General features: G+C 31.7%; 1 protein-coding gene across 1 annotated transcript; it reads left to right on the top strand.

The window, feature by feature from the left end:
- Window positions 1-11,682: 11,682 nt before the first annotated feature.
- LOC127734165 (hemicentin-1-like) lies at window positions 11,683-21,373 on the top strand. Its single transcript, XM_052243896.1, has 4 exons — window positions 11,683-11,790; window positions 14,327-14,491; window positions 18,413-18,577; window positions 20,907-21,373. The coding sequence occupies exons 1-4, from the start codon at window positions 11,760-11,762 to the stop codon at window positions 21,221-21,223; spliced, it is 678 nt and encodes a 225-aa protein (XP_052099856.1). The 5' UTR covers window positions 11,683-11,759; the 3' UTR covers window positions 21,224-21,373.
- The last annotated feature ends 513 nt before the right edge of the window (window positions 21,374-21,886 follow it).

Below are 21,886 nucleotides of genomic sequence, written 5' to 3'. Positions count from 1 at the left end.
GAAAGGATGCGTTAAAATTTATTTCAAATTTGCGAATAATCTACTGCTTATTCTAAATACTGAAACGGTTTAGGTGGCGTCCTGATGATAAAGTGGTGTTGGTTTTGTATCCTTGTTATTTTGACACTAATTGTTGTTGTTTATACACGTAAGTTACGATTAGATTTTAATTTTGTTTTTCTTCATTGCTATTGTAGTTTTTCAAATTGATTTTTCTGAAATGTAAAAAAACACACAAAAAAGAAGAATGTGTCTCAGGACACGAATGCCCCCGCTCAAGCTGTGCATTTTTCAAGTTAAAAAGGGGCATAACTCTAGAACGGTAAATGACTAACAACCCAAATTCGAACTCTGTCTACGTGTTGTTGTTCGTAGCATTGTATATGAGTTTCATAAAATTTTGATGAGACAAACATAAATTAGAGTGCGGAAACAAAAGACATTGCAATTTTTCAAGTTATAAAGGGGCATAACTCTAGAACGGTAAGTGACACACTGCACAAATTCGAACTCTGTCAGCGAGTTTTGATTTTTTTGCATTGTATATGAGTTTCATAAGGCAAACTTAAGTTCGAGTGCGGAAACGAAAATGGGACGGACGGAAAGACACCCGGATGGACGGAAAGACGGACGGAAGGTCAATCAAGGGTAATTTGTTAACAAGTTGTAGGCATTCCTATGGGAACAAACTGTGCGCCTCTCCTTACCAACCTTTTCATATTTTCATATGAGTCGGAGTTCCTTCAGACACTTATCACAAACAACAAGATATAAGAAGTCAGATCATTTAATTTCAGATTTAGATATATTGATGATGTTTTTTTAAGTAACAATCCAAACTTTTCTGATTGGGTTACACTAATATATCCCCCAAAACACGAAATTAAAGAAACAACAGACACGGCCTCCTCCGCCTCATTTTTTGACTTATACCTCGAATTTGACATAAGCGGTCATCTCAGTACCACAATCTATGACAAACGAGACGATTTTAATTTTGAAATTATAAATTCCCCCCCCCCCCCCCCACCTTAGCAGCTATATACCAACTTTACCTGCATATGGGCTATACATTTCCCAACGCATTCGGTATTCAAGAGCTTGCAGCTGCTACTCAGACTTTATGAAACGTCACCAGTTTTTAAGCAAAAGGTTGATGAACCAGGGTTACGTCAAAGAACGTCTCGTCCTTTTTTTCTAAAAAAGTTCATCGGAAGATACCAAGACCTTGTTGATAAATATTCCGTATCAACTTCACACAATAATAAATGATTGTCGTGAAGTATAGCTTCTAGGTGCTGACGTTGTTTATTATCTTAATTACATGGTATAGTGTTTTTTTTATTTGTCTTTGTATATTTTTAACCTTTACTATTTAGTCCATTTTTGGTAATATATTTTTTGCGTTGCTCGGTATCTATACATCCCGCCATTGTGTTATTGTGCTATGGCCATTTTAGTATTCTTGTCTCATTTTTTGCTTTTATGTACTTTGTCTATATGCCATTTTGGTTTTTTCTGTGTTGAAATAGTTATTTGTCTTTTACAGTGATTAAGATCATAACACAATGTTGACTGCTGAACCCCAATTTTTGACATTTTTACCTATTATGTCTGTTTGTTTTGGTCACACACTGTTGTCAATATAAAGGAATTCTATGCGACTGTCGTACAAGTGAGAGGTTTAGTTAGCTATAAAACCAGGTTTAATCCACCATTTTCTAAATGAGGAAATGCCTGTACTAAGTCAGGAGTATGACAGTTGTTTTCCATTCGATTGATGTATTTGAGCTTTTGGTTTTGCCATTTGATGAAGGATTTTCCGTTTTGAATTTTCGTTAGAGTTCGGTAATTTTGTTATCCTACGGCGTGAATTAAAAATACAGATTTTGCAACACAAACTCGACGAAAAACAGGGAGAACTAGAGTTTTCCGAACGTTGAGCAGTTTCTTTTTCACTTGTGGTATCATTCGCGTGGCCGTCACGACAATCATGATGGATCGGATTCATAATTGATAATAAAGGAGAACGTATTACACATATGTTCCTTAAATTGCCAGGAGTTAAGAAAATATGGCAAAAAGCTGAGACTTAAAGTGTTGGTAAAAATAATAAGAGAACTTTTGATTCTTACAAGAAACACATATTTCGGATACTACTGCCGATAAAGAATTCACAGGTGAAATATATCACAGTTTTAGAAGTACAGAACCAAGGGGGTTTCGATTTTCATAAAAAAATAAATAAAGAAAATTAAACATGATATCGTTGACAAATATGCAGATCAAGGGAAAAATTATTTTAAAGTTGATAATAATATTTTACTTTTGCAAATGTGTATATTGAAAATATGAGTAAAGATAGAAATTCAAATACTTTTAAATGTTTAAGTGTCATAGAAAAATAGAGTCTTGGTATACTTATTATTGGATGTGGTGAATGAAACGCTAAATAAAAGAATAGGAAAAAGTCTAGTAAAGATAAGAGAAAACAAAAGCATATGACAAATTTGTTTAGAAAAAATATTAAAAAACTTAAAGTTATGATTATTGGGAGAGTTTTAAATCCAAAACACAAAACTATGAACATTAAAAGAAAACATGACGCGATTTTCGTTTTTTGTTCCAAAAAGTTCACTTATATATAAATTCATCAAAAAATACAACAATAATAATCGTCCCTCCTCTAGCTGTATGGTTTGAAAAATGCGACAAACAGATTTGATTAGATGAAAAACTAAAGAAAAGAGAGAAAATTTTCTTTTTTATTTTGAACTATTTACAAGAAAAAAAAATTGAAAATGCTAAGTTGGAAATTTCTACATTACATACTCCCATCCAAACAATTACCATTCTCCTTGAAAATATCGAAAAGTACTTCACGTCATATATGTAATGTTATTGAAGATTATGAATATTTCTTTTTAAAAATGGAAACATCTGGAATAATTATTGGATAATACTAAAACTGTTATTCGATAAAATTAGAATAGGACATCATATTAACTAAAATAGGATATTTATCAACTTACCTTTTTTGTAAATCGTATATTATGTAGTAACATGAATTAATTATGATAATGAATAAACTATACAAATGTTAACGAGACTGGTATAAGGCACCGGTATTTCAAATATATATATATATAACACATGTATAGTATGAATAAAAATATATGTACATCATTCAAAAAATATAAAGGATATAAAATGGGGGAAGGTTTGTGAAAACGACAAAAAAAAAAAAAACAAAAAAAAAAACATCGGGCCACTACACAAAAGAGTTTAATCATATTAAAGTCATATGAAAAAAGTAAAACAGCAAAAATACCGAACTCTAAGAAAAATTTAAAACGGAAAGTCCCTTAACAATTGGCAAAATTAAAAGCTCAAACACATCAAACGAATGGAAAACAACTGTCATATTCCTGACTTGGTACAGGCATTTCCTTATGTAGAAAATGGTGGATTGAACCTGGGTTTAAAGCTAGCCAAACCTTTCACTTGTATGACAGTCGCATAAAATTCCAGTATATTGACAACAATGTGTGTACAAAACAAACATACATAATAGATAAAAATGTTAAAAATAGGGGTACGACAGTCAACATTGTGTTATAATCTCAATCACTATAAAACAATCAAATATGTCAACAAAGAAAAACAAAATGAAATATAGACAAAGCACATATGCAAAAATGAAACGAGTTTCTTGTAATTTTTAATGTTATCCAAATTATTAAACTACTGCGTGCATATAAACTCATATACACTTTTTCCTTATATTTATTACGAACCTATCATGATAACATATTATCGACAAATAATATTTTATTCATTTCTTGTTGATCGCAAGCTAATTGACTTGCGAGTTTCTTTACCGGAAATTTACCGGATCGTGACATTAATAAACAATCAACACAGAGTATGTGGAGCACGTGACAAATAAGTGAATTGATAGAGCAATGGTATCTTTTTGTATTTTTCATGCGTTCCTATTTGTTAATTAAAAATTTCGTAAACAGTTGATAAATGATTTGTTGTATTAAATGTGTTCTCTAAGAATCAGTTATTACTATTTCCCTTTCCAGTGCACGTTCACATTCTTTCATCACGGGTTTCCCCTCGCACTTGCGCTGTGCAGTGGCCGAAGTTGTAACAAGAGATTTTGTAGTTAGGGACACTGCATACGGCGGAAAATCGGCAAGTTAGTGAACTTGAAGACAATAATTCAGTAGCAGTACATTTATGAAGATTTTAATAATATAAAGGATTTCCTTTTACATAAAAGTTCACTTACACTTGTTTTATTGTAAGACTTTCAAGAATATAAAACATACATGTATTCAACTATTCTTTTTTAGATTTGAAGTTTCATATCACTTTGAAATTAGATATCCGTTTTCGCTCACTCGTTTATGCTTTGTCACAACGTAAAACTACACAATGAACCAAGCATAAAGAAGGAAGCGAGTGCATAATTCTACTTTAAATAAGAAAATAGAAAGCCATATCGGTCATGGGTTTATAGAGGGTTAAATGATACGACCAACCCAGTCATATAAGGGACAAATCAGCAAGTGCAATGCTGATTATGTAGACTGCATCTGTCTGACAAAGGACTAATATGGTCGTATCGTTTAATAATTAGTATTTCAATACATTAGTTATTAATAAAAAGTTGGATATCAAGTACAACAATTATTGAAAACTATGTAATAAAATTGAGAATGGAAATGGGGAATATGTTAAAGAGACAACAACCCGACCAAAGAGCAGACAACAGCCGAAGGCCACCAATGGGTCTGCAATGCAGCGCGAAAATCCCACACCCGGAGGTGGTCCTCAGCTGGACCCTAAATATAATTTTGTGCTAGTTCAGTGAAAATGGACGTCACACTAAACTCCAAAACATATAAATGAACTAAAATTAAAAAAACATACTAGACTAACAAAGGCCAGAGGCTCCTGACTTGGGACAGGCGCAAAAATGCGGCGGGGTTAAACATGTTTTGTGAGATCTCAACCCTCCCCTATACCTCTAGTCAATGTATAATAAAGAAACACATAGCAATACGCACAGTAAAACTCAGTTAAAGAGAAGTCCGAGTCCGATGTCAGAATAGGTAACAAAAGAAACTAAGCAAAATGACAATGATACATAAATGAACAAAGGACTACTAGCAGTTACTGACATGCCAGCTCCAGACCTCAATTAAACTAATTGAAATATTATGTCTTCATCATATGAAAATAAGTTCACTCCTTAAAAGCATCAAATAACGAAAAAGAAAAAAACGAGACATGTGGTTCCGTGTAGATTTACTCGATAAAGAATTCAACTACCAAACATCTTTTATATTGGGCATACATCGCAGGATGTTTGACTACTAAACTTCGAAAACATAACGTTCTTGTTTAATATGGAAAAGACATGGATAGATATTTTTAAAGTTATAACAAATTTATTAAGGCTTTTTATTCGTAACTTTCATTCGTCACTTATAACAAATAAACTCGGTTTATTATTGACAATAAGACAATTGTTGAAATCTCTGAAAATACCTGCGTTAAAGATAAAGAACTATTCATATCACGTTTCAATATTTTTAAATGTCAAACAATAAGTATTTAAATCGTCCTCTTCATTGAAATAGAAAAACATGAAAAACAGCAACCTCAGTTAAAACATGTATAAATACATTAATAAATATATCTTGGTCAATATTTACCTTTCCTGACTATGACGTAAAACGTGTTCAATGCAAATGTTTTATTGGGATAACGAATAACATCTAACAATACTTGATATATGAAATTTAGGAGATTTTATATGTTCAATACATTTATTCAGTATAAAGAAACATAAAGTAGAGATTCATTATTTATTATTTACATATTTAAATATTGACAGTAGTTTTCAACTGTATATTTTTCATTTTCTTTGTACAAATGATAGGACAATCAGAAAGATCATTCATATTTTGTTTCAGACTACCAATGAAATGGAAGCTTTCATATTTCATATTTTAAATTATTTACATGTAGACATTGACAATGCGAGTCGGATGAGAACAAAACTTTACGACAAAGGGGTGATTTCAGCTTTCAAATTGTGAACTTTTCATCTGTGTGAAGCAAAATTTCAGCAGCGTCTGCATATAGAGTATATATCTCCCAGTAGATAAGATATTCCTGAGCTGGCTTTTCCTGTCATGATTTCGTTGATGTGGGCCTACGATTGCTTCTTACAAGGAAGGTATTAAACAAGTGGCCCAATGATAAGTTGAAGTCATCCCTTCGAAAGTTTTACGGACGCCATCACGAGTTGGTTGACTGTTATCGATTATTTGTGTCATTGGTGACCATTGGATATGTGCCAATTGTCGTAACCATAACTTCGTCGTCTTTCTTCGATTATGACATTACCGAATGAGACTAATCACCGAATATGTAGTTACAATGATGCCACAGGTGAAAGAGGGTCTGCTTACTCTTTCAGAGCACATGAGGTCACCACTAGTTATTGGTGGGGTTCGTTTGTTCAGTCTTTCGTTTGCTATGTAGTGATTTTGAAATTAATTGTCTTTTCGTCGTCTTTCGTCTGGTGCAATGATGCTAGACAGTTTCTCTAGACTTATGAGTTTTAAATGCCCCCTTGGTATCGTCCATCTCTTTTTCACAAGGATTCTCTCTTTTTTACATTTCAAATGGTATCTTTTACGTCATTCGAGGAAAAATTAGCTTTTATTTTATTACTCTACAAACATTTCTGTTTAAAATATATATAAGTATGGTTTTGCTTTAAAAAAAACCATTAGGTGCCAAATCATACATATGCCTTGGTTGTTTAATGCATATCATTGATTGCAAACATAGATAAATTATCGTTTTACCAGTACATTCAGATAACGAAATGTTTTTTCTTGCCGGTTTCCTTTTTCAATTTTTACATTCTTTTCTCTATAATAACACATGCACAACCCGTCTTCAACTAAGAGTCAAATCAAAGGTTGCATACTACCTCAAACCGGGTCGAATTGTTGTCTTGGAAAACAATATTCTAGCAATGATGTGTTTAAGCTAATTTTTAGGAAGTTGTACCAAACTGCCTGCTAATATTATTAATTTTTTTCCAAATTACTTTCATGTTCTAAAATAGCTAAATTAAAGCAACAGTAGCTTACCGATATTGAAATCTCCTGAATCGATTCAAAAGATACGTAGATTTAAGATTATTTCATGGACATATAATGGAATGAGATAGCAATGCGATAACACATGAATAAGATAATAATAGAGATAAGAATTAAAGTAGATAACAATTAAATGAGAAAATAATTCAATTTATTCCAAGGACGTTTAGATTACGTTAGCTAAGGTCATTAAAGGTTAGAAATATATTGTAAAAGAAATCTTACAACCGGTGCGAATTGAAATAGGATGGCAATAGTCTATAGCTAAGCATCTATTTAATCTGAAGGGGAAATAATAAATGCACTTACTTTCTATAGATAATTCAAAAGAGTTTTTTGCTTTTTGTTTTTATCTCATAAGTCCAATTTGATAGGAGTGATTGCCATATTTGATATTTTCTTAACATGAAATTTTAAAATTTGGTTAATGTGATTGTGAAATTTTCTTATTTCAAAAACTCTGCTTACGCCAAAATGAATAAAAATTACACAACATGACAATATGAAAAAAGAAATTACATATCCTCCCGTCTCTTTAAACCGGTCAACAACTAAAATAAATCACATTTTGGTACATCACTTTCCCTGGATATTTTTTTCCCTGGACGTCATTTCATGTTTTTCCTGATTATCGAAATAGCACGCATATACCATTGAATTTACTTGGTGTTTAACATAAATGCATTTTTTTTCAATTAAATATCATAATTTGTCATGGAATTGTCAGTTTGTTTTCGACTTATGATTTTGAATATTCCTTTGGTATCTTTCGCCAATTTGGTAAGCTTCAACTTTCCAAGGAAATCATGGAGGTAATACAGGTTAATATCTGCAATTCCAATGTTGTTTTTTTTGTCACAACCTTTTTTACAAACTTTTGACGGCCAATTCATTTCACGATCAAAACACTCGAGCATGGTTATTAACATTCTCTTGTATGTAGTCAAGGAGGTTTTGTAATATGATAGTCCTGGAAAACATACATTATAATATTTACACTTTGAAAAAGTTTAATACCTTACATTTTTTTCATGTTTGGCTAAAAAATTCGCGAAATGAGCTTGCTTCTCAACTAAATGCATAATTTTTTGTCAAGCTAATCATGATTAACTGCATTTTATATCGCTATGAAGACTGAATTGTACAAAGCTATACGAAATAAAACATGCCAAACTTGAATAGATGAATCAAAAAGGAAGAAAGAAGACAGCATAAACATTACTCTTCATCAATATTTGTTTACATCTTTGCTGTTCATATGCTAGATGTATAATTATCAGCACATTAGTATATAGTACTTTGTATTGGCATGCAAATACGTATAGTGTTAGATTAAAGTTTGATGAAGATCTTACGATGCAGTAAAATGTTATTGCAGTTGTTAGAAATATAAATATGCTTTATATTTTTTATTTAAACAATAGTATATATACAATGTCGAACAAAAACCTGGTGGAAAAGAATCATTCTCTTTGGTAGCAAGTGCCATATATCATCATTTTTCTCTGCTGATTGGTTCTAGGTAACATATTTTGTGATTTTGTAAACAAAATAAAAAATGAATGAAAAATTTTGCTTATACAATTTTGTTAGTTTTGACAGTTTTCTCGTCTATGGTGTCTTAAATGAAACTCTGTTTTTTCCGAACTGCTATTGGTAACAAATGCCAATTACTAAAATGCTGATAAAATTAAAAAAGAAAGAATATCAATCTAATTAAGAGGAAATAACGTATTTTTTTATTTACAAGTAAATAAATGTCAAGTTTGGTGAAAACATGAGGTTTAACAAAATTTACAGATCGTTTTTCGCATATCAGAAAACAGATTGTTTGTGGAAAAAGATACATTAAATATTGCAACAAAAGCTTGTTCATTCAAATCTGGGTAACAAGTGGATTGGGATATATTTAAAAACATATTGGATGGTGAGGGAAAGTTATCAGAAGGTTTTATTTAAAAAAATATTCATTTGAAATAAGTTAAACTGAATTGAAGAGATTCTAAAAATGTTAAAATTTTCCATCTCTAAAAATGGCAGCAAGTTCTAATCAAAGAAAATCTCTATAAAGAGTAAAATCGATATATATATATATATAAGGATAAATTGAGATGGTGAAATAAACAAATTGAAGCAAAAGATATTTATGATAAAATGCTATATAATATTTCAGTAGATCAAAAGTATACAAAGTCAATTGGTATTTACATTTGGATAATATATTCAAGATAAGAATACGCACCATAAATGTCAATTGTAAAAGATTTTGTACTGACCATTTTAAAGGATTTGAGTGGAAATTTACAGATGGAAGCTGCTTTAGTATATTATAGTATTCTTGCAAAGCAGTTACTATTACTGTTATCTTATCGTATAGGCCATGTCATTTTACAATGCAATTGCTAAAATGTTATACCAACATTGCAGTTTGAATTCATCTCTACAAATTTATCAACTGTTAAAACAGTTTGGCTTATAGCCATTGAAAGGTTGTTAGTATGAATCAAGTGCAGTGTAATATAAAATGTGTAAAAAATTGTCATCACGTTCAGTTTCGAAATCCTATATCTGAAATAAAGATCATATTAGAAATTATATATCCTTACCAAAAACAAAATAACTGTATTTCAGTACAACCGAATATTCCAAATACATATCTTCTGGTTTGAGGAGCTCCGAAAAAGACATGAATGTAATATTGTTCCATGCAAAAAAATTCCAGGCAAAATAAATTTTGAAAATAGCTTAATTAATGAATTTAAAAAAGACAACAATTCCAAAGTAAAATAAAATTTTCAATTGTTATTAAAAACAAAGGTTTCCCCTACCTTACATGTAAAGTAGTTTATGAAGATTTCATGATATTTTTTGTTTATTTAAAATGAGGTACATAAAATATATTTACTCAAGCGTATTGTTATTAACCGGTACTTCACCTACCATTAGACATTTTCTAAAAGTCGTCTGCAGACACTTATACCGACTCCGATACCTACACTGACTAAAAATATAGAGAGAACGTATTATAATGTTGGAATTTAACGAATACATGACCTCGTAAAACTTGATTGGACTCCGCAGAGGTAAAAAAGTATAAATTCTTTTATTTCTTGTATTTACTTTTTTATTTTTTTATTCGGAGTCGAAGCTAGAAATACCGAGTGGGCTTGTTAATTTTGGATATTTTTTATGAGGAATTTGTGATATTCCATCTGTTTTTATTTTTTCAATTGTCTCCATCAACGATTCTGACTTTAGTTTTCCATATTTACAACCGTTTACGATGAGACCAATGTATGTATCCCAGTTTTAAGAGAAAAATTTGGACCACTTATTACATGACCAATGGTCAAAGAATGGAGGTCTTTTCTGAGAGAATGGTTAAATTTAACGTTCGCAGTGGACGCGATGAATTAAAATTCTACCGACATGTATCATCCAACAGAACGGCAACAGAAACTACTAGTATCTTTTTCTCGTCACCTGCATTATTAACCCATGCATCAGGTGATTTATGCTACTAGTATATGCAATCTGATTTCATTTGACACCAGAATAAAGTCCAACAGTTTATGCTAATGCGACAAATAGGTCAGAAATTGGCTTTTCATGATCACTGTTTTTTGTTAGCAGACAAAATTTATCCAAATATATATCCTATAATAACATACACGGCAGGAATTCGCTCGAAAACTTGCCAATCTAAATAGAAAAATGCAGGAAACTCATTAGGCTTTTAACGTAATACCGTGTTACGGTAGTACATGCAATTGGCGATCTGGAGTGCTTTAAGCATTTGCGAAAAGTGCTTTGGAGACACAAAAGGAACACATTAGCTGCCACTAGTGAGGTCTAGACGGGCTTAGTGTTTCTTCGACGTCAACTGTTCTCCCAAATAAAGTATCAAATCATCTATATATATATTAAAATGTATGTTTCACGCTATCAAAATGTTTTACACGTGACTGTCTCTGTGTAAAGCTCTATTAATAGCCCGTTTCTTTTTTTTTTTTTTTACAAAATACGATATGCAGATTGGTCAATTCCCAGCTACAAGACACAGCCAATAAAGTAACAAATCATTTCAAGTTATTAATCATAATAGGTTGTTTTACAGTATTTGAAATGTATATTAGAGAGAAAAATATAATAGATATTCCTTAGGTCGTTGTACAGCTTGAGATGACCCCTTCTCAAAAAGGTTACCTGTCGTCCTAGACATAGGTGTAAGCGTCATTATCAATTAAATTTCGAAAATGTCTACCAACTACTGCCTTAGGTTACATACTTCATAATCATGTTTTTACAGGTCAGTACATACTATGTGAAAGCGACGTTGGTACAAATCTTCAATGTTCTGCTGGCAGAATTATCAAGGTCAGCGACGCCAAATACGGTAGAACAGATTCCACGAAATGTCCACACAGCTCTATTGATGCTTCCAAAACTTACGATAGAACTGCATCAGTTACTACCGGGACACAGGAGATATGTGATTTAAAGCAAACATGCTTACCATCAAAAAGCGGAGTAGGTGACCCTTACCCAGGGGTATACAAATATATGAACGTGACTTACGAATGTCTTATCCTAGGTACGAATGATTTGTTTCAAATACTGTAAATTCAGAAATTATTGCGATGTTTTTATTGTTGCGTAAAATGCGACAGGGTTATAATCGCAATAATTCAAACTCATTTTGAAATTTGTTTTATGAATTAAACAGAATTTTCTCAATATTGCAAAAATTAAAATCGCATTTTAGTCTAAAATGACAAAATCGCAATAATAAATGCACGCAACAAGTATATAATTTCGTAATTAAGAATTGTTAATGTTATATTATACTGAAAGATATGTTTGACTCTAACTTTATTTATTCACATTTAAGGACATTATGCGACTGTTTACAATTATGAGAGATTCTAATTTACTCTGCAACATTTCTCATATAACCATTCCAAACTTTCACATTAAGTAATTTTTTAAAGAGTGTACATTTAACAATGCTAATGCATTAGGAATTGCCTCAGATCTAGACAAAAAACTTAATTTTAACATGAGTAAGTTATACCGTTTGTCATGTTTAAACACTAAGAATAAGACCTATGGTTGTTTTGTTTTTGGAGAAGAGTAACCATGGCCACAAACTGCATCTATTTGATGCAAAATATTGCATAAAGGTGAGAAATGTCACAAGTGTCTCCAAAATTTGATCTTAGGTAAAATTTCAAACAATCTGACTGCTTACTTTTTTTTCTATTAAGAGATTGAATAGAAATCATATGTAATTTACCTCATCTTTCTGGAATGTTGCACCGAAAAGTTCGAGCGGAAAAAATGTTTAACAAACATTTCAATTATGGCCAGTATGGATATATAAACACGGACTGTCAAACCAAATTACCATAAAACATTCAAAAACAAACTTTGTGTTCATATAAAACCCACTTTAAATTTAAAAATAAGAAGATTTGGTTTGATTTCCAATGAGACAGACAACTCTCCACAGTGACCAAATGACACAGAAATTAACAACAATAGGTCACCGTACGGCCATCAACAATGAGCAAAGCCCATACCGCATAGTCAGCTATAAAAGGTCCCAAAATGACAAATGTAAAACAAATCAAACGAGAACCGTGGTGTAACAGTACAACATAAGAACAAACTATAAAAATCAGTTAAAAAAGGCTTAACTCATCAGTTGGATACAAATAGAAATATATCAAACAAAAACACAGAGTGGACGTGGACGGGTACATCCACACAACAGAAGGACACATTAGTACATATCTGAGAGTACTCGCAGTTAATGACAGCTAGTTCAAAATAAAAAAAACAACTAATGAAAAAATCTAAAGGCCAAAATATTAAACCACACTTCTTACTGTGTATTGCTACCTTAAAATATAAAACATTTTTTTCCCAATTTCCACTTCAAATGTAATTATTTGTTTTGTCAGCAATAAAAAGTAAAATGGCCATGGATTTATGAAAATTGGTAATAGGTATTTTATGAAGGTTAGCAGTTGACATTTAAAAAGTAAAATCACAAAAATACTGAACTCCGAGGAAAATTCAAAAAGGAAAGTCCCCAATTAAATGGCGAAATCAAAAGTTCAAACACACCTGGTTTTAAAGCTAGCTAAACCTTAAATGTGACAAAAAGTTATTTGAAGAAACATTTCTGCCTGAATTTTTGGTTAAAATTTCTATAAATTTTCCTCGTGTTCATGTTTAGAATCTTAAAATCACCTTTACAGTAGAAAAATTGTACAAAAGTGAGTTGTTTAAATATAAAAGCACTTAAAATTTAAAAAAAAAGTGAATTATTTTCTAACAGCAGTGACAATTTCAGATTTTATTCATACCAAAATTGACTTTAAATTGATTTATTCGCATGAAAAAATATAAAATATATCCTTTTGATATTGATACGTAAAGCGTCATCCTTGGGTTACAAGGGGTAGCCAATAGAGTATAAATTTAAAACCGACCAAGGTCTTTTTTTCAAAACTTCAATATTTTGTTGCTAATGACAATAAACAACGAAGTAAACATATAATGCCACCATAAAAGATCCTAAACATGAATATATGTGTGGTAGATTTGTCTTAAAAATGAAATAATGTACCAATACACAGGAAAAATAAAAACTGACACTCATAACTTTTAACCACCCTCTTTCAAGCTTACTTTTAGTGTGATAACAAAAAAAAACAATAGCTAACTAAACACTACTGAGGAAACTAAAGATTGAACAACATGAATCCCATCAAACTTGGCTGCTCTTAAAGGGTAAGCAGTTCCAGCTCTACAAGGGGCAATCGTCATGTTACTGATCAATAGAAGTATATATTCATAAGTCGTCTGATCTTGTGCAACCCAGTGTGAGAAATTAAACATTGTACAGTAAGATTACTGCATGTACTCTGTACACATCTCTTCGTGTCTGATCAAAAGTTTAGATGATATGTCATTTCAAAAAACGTTCAAAGAACTAATGATTTCAAAATTGTGGTAGAGAGAATATTCTTGCAAAATATCATCAATAAGCAATACAGTCTTATCACAATAATAAATGGCAGTTTAACGTGTTAAAGGTTATCGATGTTTGTATTTTTCAGGAGGATGGGGAATTTGGGAACCATTTGGTGATTGCTCGGCCACATGTGGAAAGGGAATCCAGTCATTTCAGAGGAAATGCAATAACCCTGTTCCGGAAACTAATGAAACATACTGTATTGGTGATCACATACAGCACTTAGAATGTGACGCAAGTCCATGTGAAGGTAAAAAAGATTTAAATAAGGATTGTAAAGTCACACATTTTATTGCTTAAGATTTATTGGCTTTTAAATTGTTTTCATGAGACGATTTATACATTTTTACAAACTTAAAAAAAAAAAAAAAGAAAAAAAAAACAGTCAGATGTGACACAACTTTTAATTAAGAGTTATTTCTTAACAAAATCACAAGGTTTCTTGGTGCAAAGATTAAAACATTGATGCATAGGAGATTGTCATATCCCATCATTATATTGAAATAGTGGAATAGGTGGGTGTTTTTTTTCGGATTACAGCTTAGCAGATACACTATCAGTTATCATTATTCGACGAACGAAGTAAATGGGAGTGTTATGTATGTTTGTTGTTGATGTTTATTTATGGATAAATATTTGATCTGTGATTGAAAATTTCAGGCATGGGATCTCATAAACAATAATATTCTCTGCACAGAATCTTTTTTTTAAAGGTAGTACTTTCTCTGAAGATGATATATGTTAAGTAGTAAGGATTATCACAGAAAAGATATTTTTGGATATTTTAAAAACATTTTCAAAGTTCAAATCTAATGAAACCGTTGAAGAGAGCTGATAAACAAAAAACGACAACTAAATACAAACTCGAACATTCCTTAATTAAACAATATTTCAAAATTTTATTACAGCAAATATCAATAAAACAATATTCATATTTTCATACCAGTATTGAAGTACTGGCTACTGATGAGGATTCTTTCGGGGACTAGTAATGTCCAAAAATATCAAAGTGTTTGATTTTGTAGCTTTTGCAATATTGCCAAAAAAAAATTAGGAATCTAAAAAAAAAAATAGAAATGAAAAGATGTATATTTTATGCTTATCAAATTTCTTCTTATGATTACGAGTTGTAAAGGTCATAGTGAAATTCAGGACAATTTCTCAAATATTATGACAGAACTGTAATTCAACAGTATATCTAATAATCAAAGTCTAAATAAGTTACCAATTTGATAAAACAATCAATATCCTTGCAAACCAATCAACAGTACATATGTACAAAAGAGAGGCGAAGGATACCAAAGGGACATTCAAACTCACAAAGACATGGATGAAAAAGAAAAAGACATACAGACAAACAATAGTACACAAAACAACATAGAAAACCAAAGACTGAGCAACACGAACCCCACCAAAAACTGGGGGTGATCTCAGATGCTCCGGAAGGGTAAGGAAATCTTGCTCCACATGTGGCACCCAACGTGTTGCTCATGTTAGTACAAACCTAGCGATATGTCTAATTCGGTAGGTCACAATCGGGGGAAGGGGACGATATTGTAGTTACGACAATTGGATCATATCCGTCGTCATCTGTGAAACAGATATTTCATAACGGTCAACCAACTCGTGATGGCGTCCGTAAAATTTACAAAGAGATGACTTCAACTTCACCACTTGGTTTAATAGCTTCCTTGTGAGCAGCAACCCTCTATCAAGGAAATCATGATAGAAAACACAAGCCCTGGAATATCGTATCAACTGGCATACATTCGGAAAGGAGAGACACGGTGAATCGACAAAATAATCGTTGCATGCATCAACCGTGTATGAGAATCAGCCAAAATGTAAAAATACAATGGCGACTATGCCAAATATATTTGATACTACATATTCAGATCATTGTCCTTATGTCAATAGCACTATTCTATTTGATAAGGGACTTTTCGTTTTGAATTTTCCTTGGAGTTCAGTATTTTTGTTATTTTACTTTTTTCCATGCACAAGTCGTGTACTACAAGAAATTTTAGACTTTTTCAAAAATTCTCTGAATATTATATCTATCGTATGTAATATATAAAGACTCTGGGCTGATATGCATAAAACCACTTAAGTTAAGATATCCAATCGTAGTACTAATTTATCGTAGGACATGTAGAAAAATCCGTCCGTACGGAACAAATTTTAACTTAAGTAGCATTATGCATATCAGCTCTGAACAACACTTTCATTTATCAATGTTAAACCTAAACCTGAAATACCTGTTAAATTTTGATAACAGATGCTCAATTTACCAGTAATTGAAAAAATCACCTCACGTTGATCTCAATAGAAAATCGACAGATCTTTTTAACGGATTATAATTCAACCTTTTCTGATTGGTATACATGTAGGTCGGTAAAACCAAAGAAAACCTAATTCACTTCTTTGTGGCAATAGATCAGACATTAACAACATTGCAAAGGACAATAGCCATTAACATGTAATTGAATCCTTTCTATGCGAGTTTGCATTCTCGAAAAATATACCACTAGTATAGACTAACAATCCGCAGCTTGCCACACCTCTCCGCAGACAAAAATAAGATTACTGGATTCGGGAAGTGGGAATAGCGACATCGTAGTATGGTTGAACCAATAAAATTGACGATATAGGTCGATATAGCTTGGAGCTTTGTAAATGTGGTGAATATTGTCAACCTTGCTCCTCGACGAGGACGCAGTTATGTTATTGTCATTGTACATCACCTACTCTTCATGATGTCTTTTTAAATGACCTATTGTCATCTATACAGAGGCGTTAGGTATTAATGTGATTGAAAAGATCTACTTGCTTTCAAGATCAGTTTGAACTATCATCTCTTATACCTATACAAAACAAATTGTGACTAGTGATTAAACTTTGCATTTACAAACATGTGTTGCTGATCTCAATACTGATGACTTCAGGTCTAAACTTCTTAGCTGTACCTGTGTTATTTTTTAAGTCAATTATTACTCGGCTGGCCGTTATTATTAGTGACCTTAATATTGTTATCAACATTTTTCTGCGAAATATAAACCAAAGAAGAGAAATACCGGGAGCCTATATTCCATCAATTGGAAAAACAACTTTAAGTACTTAAATTCAGTCAAGTATAGGACCCTGTAAATGCCTCATTGAGAAAACAAGACGTAGATACTTGTTCCGAATGAGTTAAGGCAGTGATGTTGTTAGAATTAGAAATAATGGCATATCTATCTTCAAAAACAAAAATGTTGCTAAGCACCTGTCCTACCTCATATATGTCGTAGATAAAACACTAAATAACATAGTTTGTGTGTGTACATCACATTATATACAGTGCTTGATAAAAAAATTTGTCAAAGGCTTAATAACAAAACTACCGAACTCCAAGGAAATTTAAAACGGAAAGTCCTTTATCAAATGGCAAAATTAAAAGCTCAAATACATCAAACGAATGGAAAACGACTGACATATTCCTGACTTGTAACAAGCATTTCCTTATGTAGAAAATGGTGGATTAAACCTGGTTTTATAGCTAAGAAACCTCTGATTTGTATGACAGTTATAGAGAATTCCATTATATTGACATCAATTTCTGAGCAAAACCAGCAGACATGATAGGTATAAATGTCAAAAATTGGGGTACAGCAGTCAATATTGTGTTATAATCTTACTCACAATAAAACAAATAACTATTTCAACAAAGAAAAACAAAATGGCATATAGATACTCTTTAGATCTTTAGAGAAAGTACATAAGCAAAAATGAAAGACAAGAACACAAAAATGACCATAACACAATGTTGGGAATTGACAATTCACTTGACTGTTCATCATGCACTCCCACAACACTGACTAAAGAGGAAACCTGAACCATCATTGTTCTCTTTTATGCTCCCTTGAAATTTCAACAAGAGAAGACGGACTGAATTTTCCTTTACCGTTTTTCGATTTCAATTTTCACAAGACTGTTCAAACAACGTTACATTGATGTGTCTGCAAAGTGCACAACGAAAATATTTTGCAAGTTTTTAACATCAATTTCATCAGTAATCAAAGCCAGACTTCAGGGTTATTGTGAAACTACCTTATTAAAAGGCGATGGGAATTGCATGTGGATACTAAATATTTTCCAAAGATTGGTTCAAATATTTTTAATTTATGTTTAGGAAGCTGGGGATGTTGGCAAGCAGTAGGACATTGTTCTCATTCTTGTGGAAATGGTACCAAATTGAAGGTTAGAGAATGCAATAATCCTGTTCTAACCAATGAAGGAACTTATTGTGAAGGCGAAAATACAACGTTGGAATGGTGTAATCTACGCGAATGCCCTGGTATGTAACAAACATTCAACATCATATAACATCTTTCATTGAGAAATAATTGCAGTTTAAATTTTATAAACTGCAATGAAATGCCAACTTCATGTCAAGTTTTCATAAATAAATGGCTGTTAACAATCACAATAAACACAGGAATATACCAAAGTTATTCGACCAAGCGCGACACCCATTGTTCTGACCTTCCTTTATACAGAAAATAACAAATGGAAAAAAGTTAAATCACAAAAATACTGAACTCCGAGGAAAATTCAAACGGAAAGCCCCTAATCAAATGGCAAAATCAAAAGCACAAACACATCAAACGAATGGACAACAACTGTCATATTCCTGACTTGGTACAGTCATTTTCTTATGTAGAAAATGGTGGATTGAACCTGGTTTTATAGCGCTAAACCTCTCACTTGTATAACAGTCGTATCAAATTCCATTATATTGACAACGATGCGTGAATAAAACAAACAGACATAAAAGGTAAAAATGTCAAAATAGGGGTACAGCAGTCAACACCGTGTCACAATCTTAATCACAACAAAAACAAATAAATATTTTACAAAGAAGCACAAAAAAGCTTATATCACATTTAACAACCTCGTTCATTGCTTACTTATTTTTGTATTATATTTATGTATGCCAAATGAACCCTAAAGTACACTTTATATGCTCCTTGATATATTAAAAAATAAAAAGGTGTTTAAAAAAGAAATGAACATTCACCCTGAGTACTTGCATCGATCATTTTTATATTCAAAACTTTCTTTTCTATATAGCTTTCTTTTTGGTTTCCATTTAGAGACAAAAACAAGCAGAAATCTAATGAATATTATCTGATAACGCCATTAGAGCTTTGATAAATTACGCATACACAAAGCAGTACTAGTATCATTTTGAAATTGAAACTAGAGAGCAAAAAATGAAAATATTCCAAAAAGTCTTTGAAATTACCAGAGACAGAATTTTCTTTTTCAATAATATCAAATATCCCGACCGTAGTCCATATGTTAACTTAGTTACAAAAGACAAAAAACAAAAAATATGTGTTGAAATTAATTGAATAAGCAATAAAATGATTAAAAAAGAACTATTCAAAGTAAAACAAAATTTTTGAAAAACAAAACATGAAAAAACAAGCAATAAAAAACAAACAGAAAACAAAATTCATCACTTAAGTACCGATAGATATATATGACGATATCTTAATTGAAATGTGGTTGACAGTCATTTTCTAAATGCTTACGTGAAGTCAGGTATGCCTTATTATGTTCAAGCGTGTATGAAATGACTGTTTTGTCTTGAAAACATACAAAGCAAAAATAGTTTATACATTACTTCGCTTCAGATTCTACTGTTTTTATATATTAAGGATACATTTTGATATAATAACATAAACAATTCCCAATAACAAAAAAATATAATTATATAGATCAAGTGAAATACATGTCTAATGATTCATAACAACAGAGTAGATGCATTCGAATAACGAAATAAAAAAGCTTCGCCCTACTACAAATGTTAAATCATGATGCGTCTTTCTGACTTGTATCTTTTTTATTTCTCATTTTTCATTTAGGATTAAGGCATATTAATTATTTTATTCGTGAAATGTGCTATATAAAGAAAGTTGGACACACCTTTCACTAACACCTCCTCCCTCCGAAATATTTACTTAAATCCCTTGACCACAGTCTCTGTTTGTGGATCTTTTTTAAGCATAACTTTATGAAAATACTTTTTTCGTTGCGGAGTTACAAAATTGGACTCCAACAGGAGAGATTTAAGAGTACAAGTCAAGTTCTTGCCTTTTACCTTTCGCATATGTTCGAAACCTCCGAATTTCGATATATGTTTCAAGCACCAATAGTGGTCAAATAATGAAAAATTTTCAAAATGTGCATATGTTACATCTAATTAATCGATATCATTGCTATTGAGCTATCCGTCAAATAACCAGGATTTTTTCTTATAATGACAAAATATCCAACTCATAAACTTATGTATTCGTGATAAAGTTAAGATAGCAATTTTTAAGACAAAATTATCCCTTGTTGGTTTTAGTAGTTTTGTTTAGGCCTTTTTTGGTTTATCTGCTATCCACAAATTTATACCTATTTTGGGAAATTTCCCTAACTTTTGGTAAAAGTAAAATTACAAAAAATCGGACTCCAAGGAAAATTCAAAACGTTAAGTCCTCAAACGGCAAAATCAATAGCTCAAAAACATCAAACGAATTTGACATTATATTAAATTTCGCATTGAATTACTACCTTCGTTTAAGTTTGCATTTTAAACAAAAACATAATTCAATATGTTTCCCTTCTTCTAGTTTACAAATGGGGGCACCTGAAGAATCTTAATCTGACTATAACGGAGCTGAAAGAAATAATGAAAGAAGAGATAAATGAACTTAAAACAAACTTGACTGTGGACAACAAAAACACATCATCCGCCATTAGACGAAGAATCTCAGCACGGGACGACAGACCTTCTGCTGCATCATTTGGGTATTTAGGTGCAGTATTGTTGGCAACACCAATTTTATTAATGATATGCTTGGACTTCAACCGTCTGTTTCCAGAATGTGTGAAGAGGAGAATTGCAAAAAAACTTAAAAGAGAAGAGTTCACCAATAATACAACGTAGCCGTTTTCATGTATGGCATGCAAGATTGATTGAGTTATCTGTAAACTGTAACGAGTTATCAATACTTGATAAACATTTGTAATAGTAGTATTGTGTAATATTTGTTATATTTTGCGCTTATAAACATTGTAATAAAACTAACTAAAATAACCCGACAGCATTCAACAGTTTATGGCAGTGTTTTGCACAAAGCTAATAATAAATCTTTGTGTACATTCAAAAATAAAAGTTTCCGAATGCCATTTTGTGCTGATTTGCAAGTTTAATTTCAAATAACATGCTCAAGTGGTGTATCCTATGAAAACTACCAAGACTGTAATCGCCAAACAAAATATTTTGGTATCCGAATCACCATAGACAGATTTCAAAGTGAGAAAAAACAATCAAGACAAAAATTGACAAAGATGTTTACCACCTTGAATCCCAAATACATAATCACTCACTAAATTCATCTTTTGATTTATCTTTTGACTGCTGTTTGTAGACAAATTGTTGAAATTTATTTTACTTTCTTTTTCTCTATACGTTAAAATCGCACCTTGCTAGATACTGTCGCCCCTGAGATCTACTTTTTAAATTATGATTGGTAAAACAATCATTTTTTCATTGTTAATACATATATAGATGTAGGACTCGGGAGGTACGTTGGAGACGCTGTAGTGC

The sequence above is a fragment of the Mytilus californianus genome, unplaced genomic scaffold, assembly GCF_021869535.1.
Source record: "Mytilus californianus isolate M0D057914Y unplaced genomic scaffold, xbMytCali1.0.p SCAF_3, whole genome shotgun sequence".
Lineage (NCBI taxonomy): Eukaryota > Metazoa > Mollusca > Bivalvia > Mytilida > Mytilidae > Mytilus > Mytilus californianus.
The sequence above is the reverse complement of the archived record's forward strand: the minus strand, read 5'-3'. Positions and strand labels throughout refer to the sequence as shown.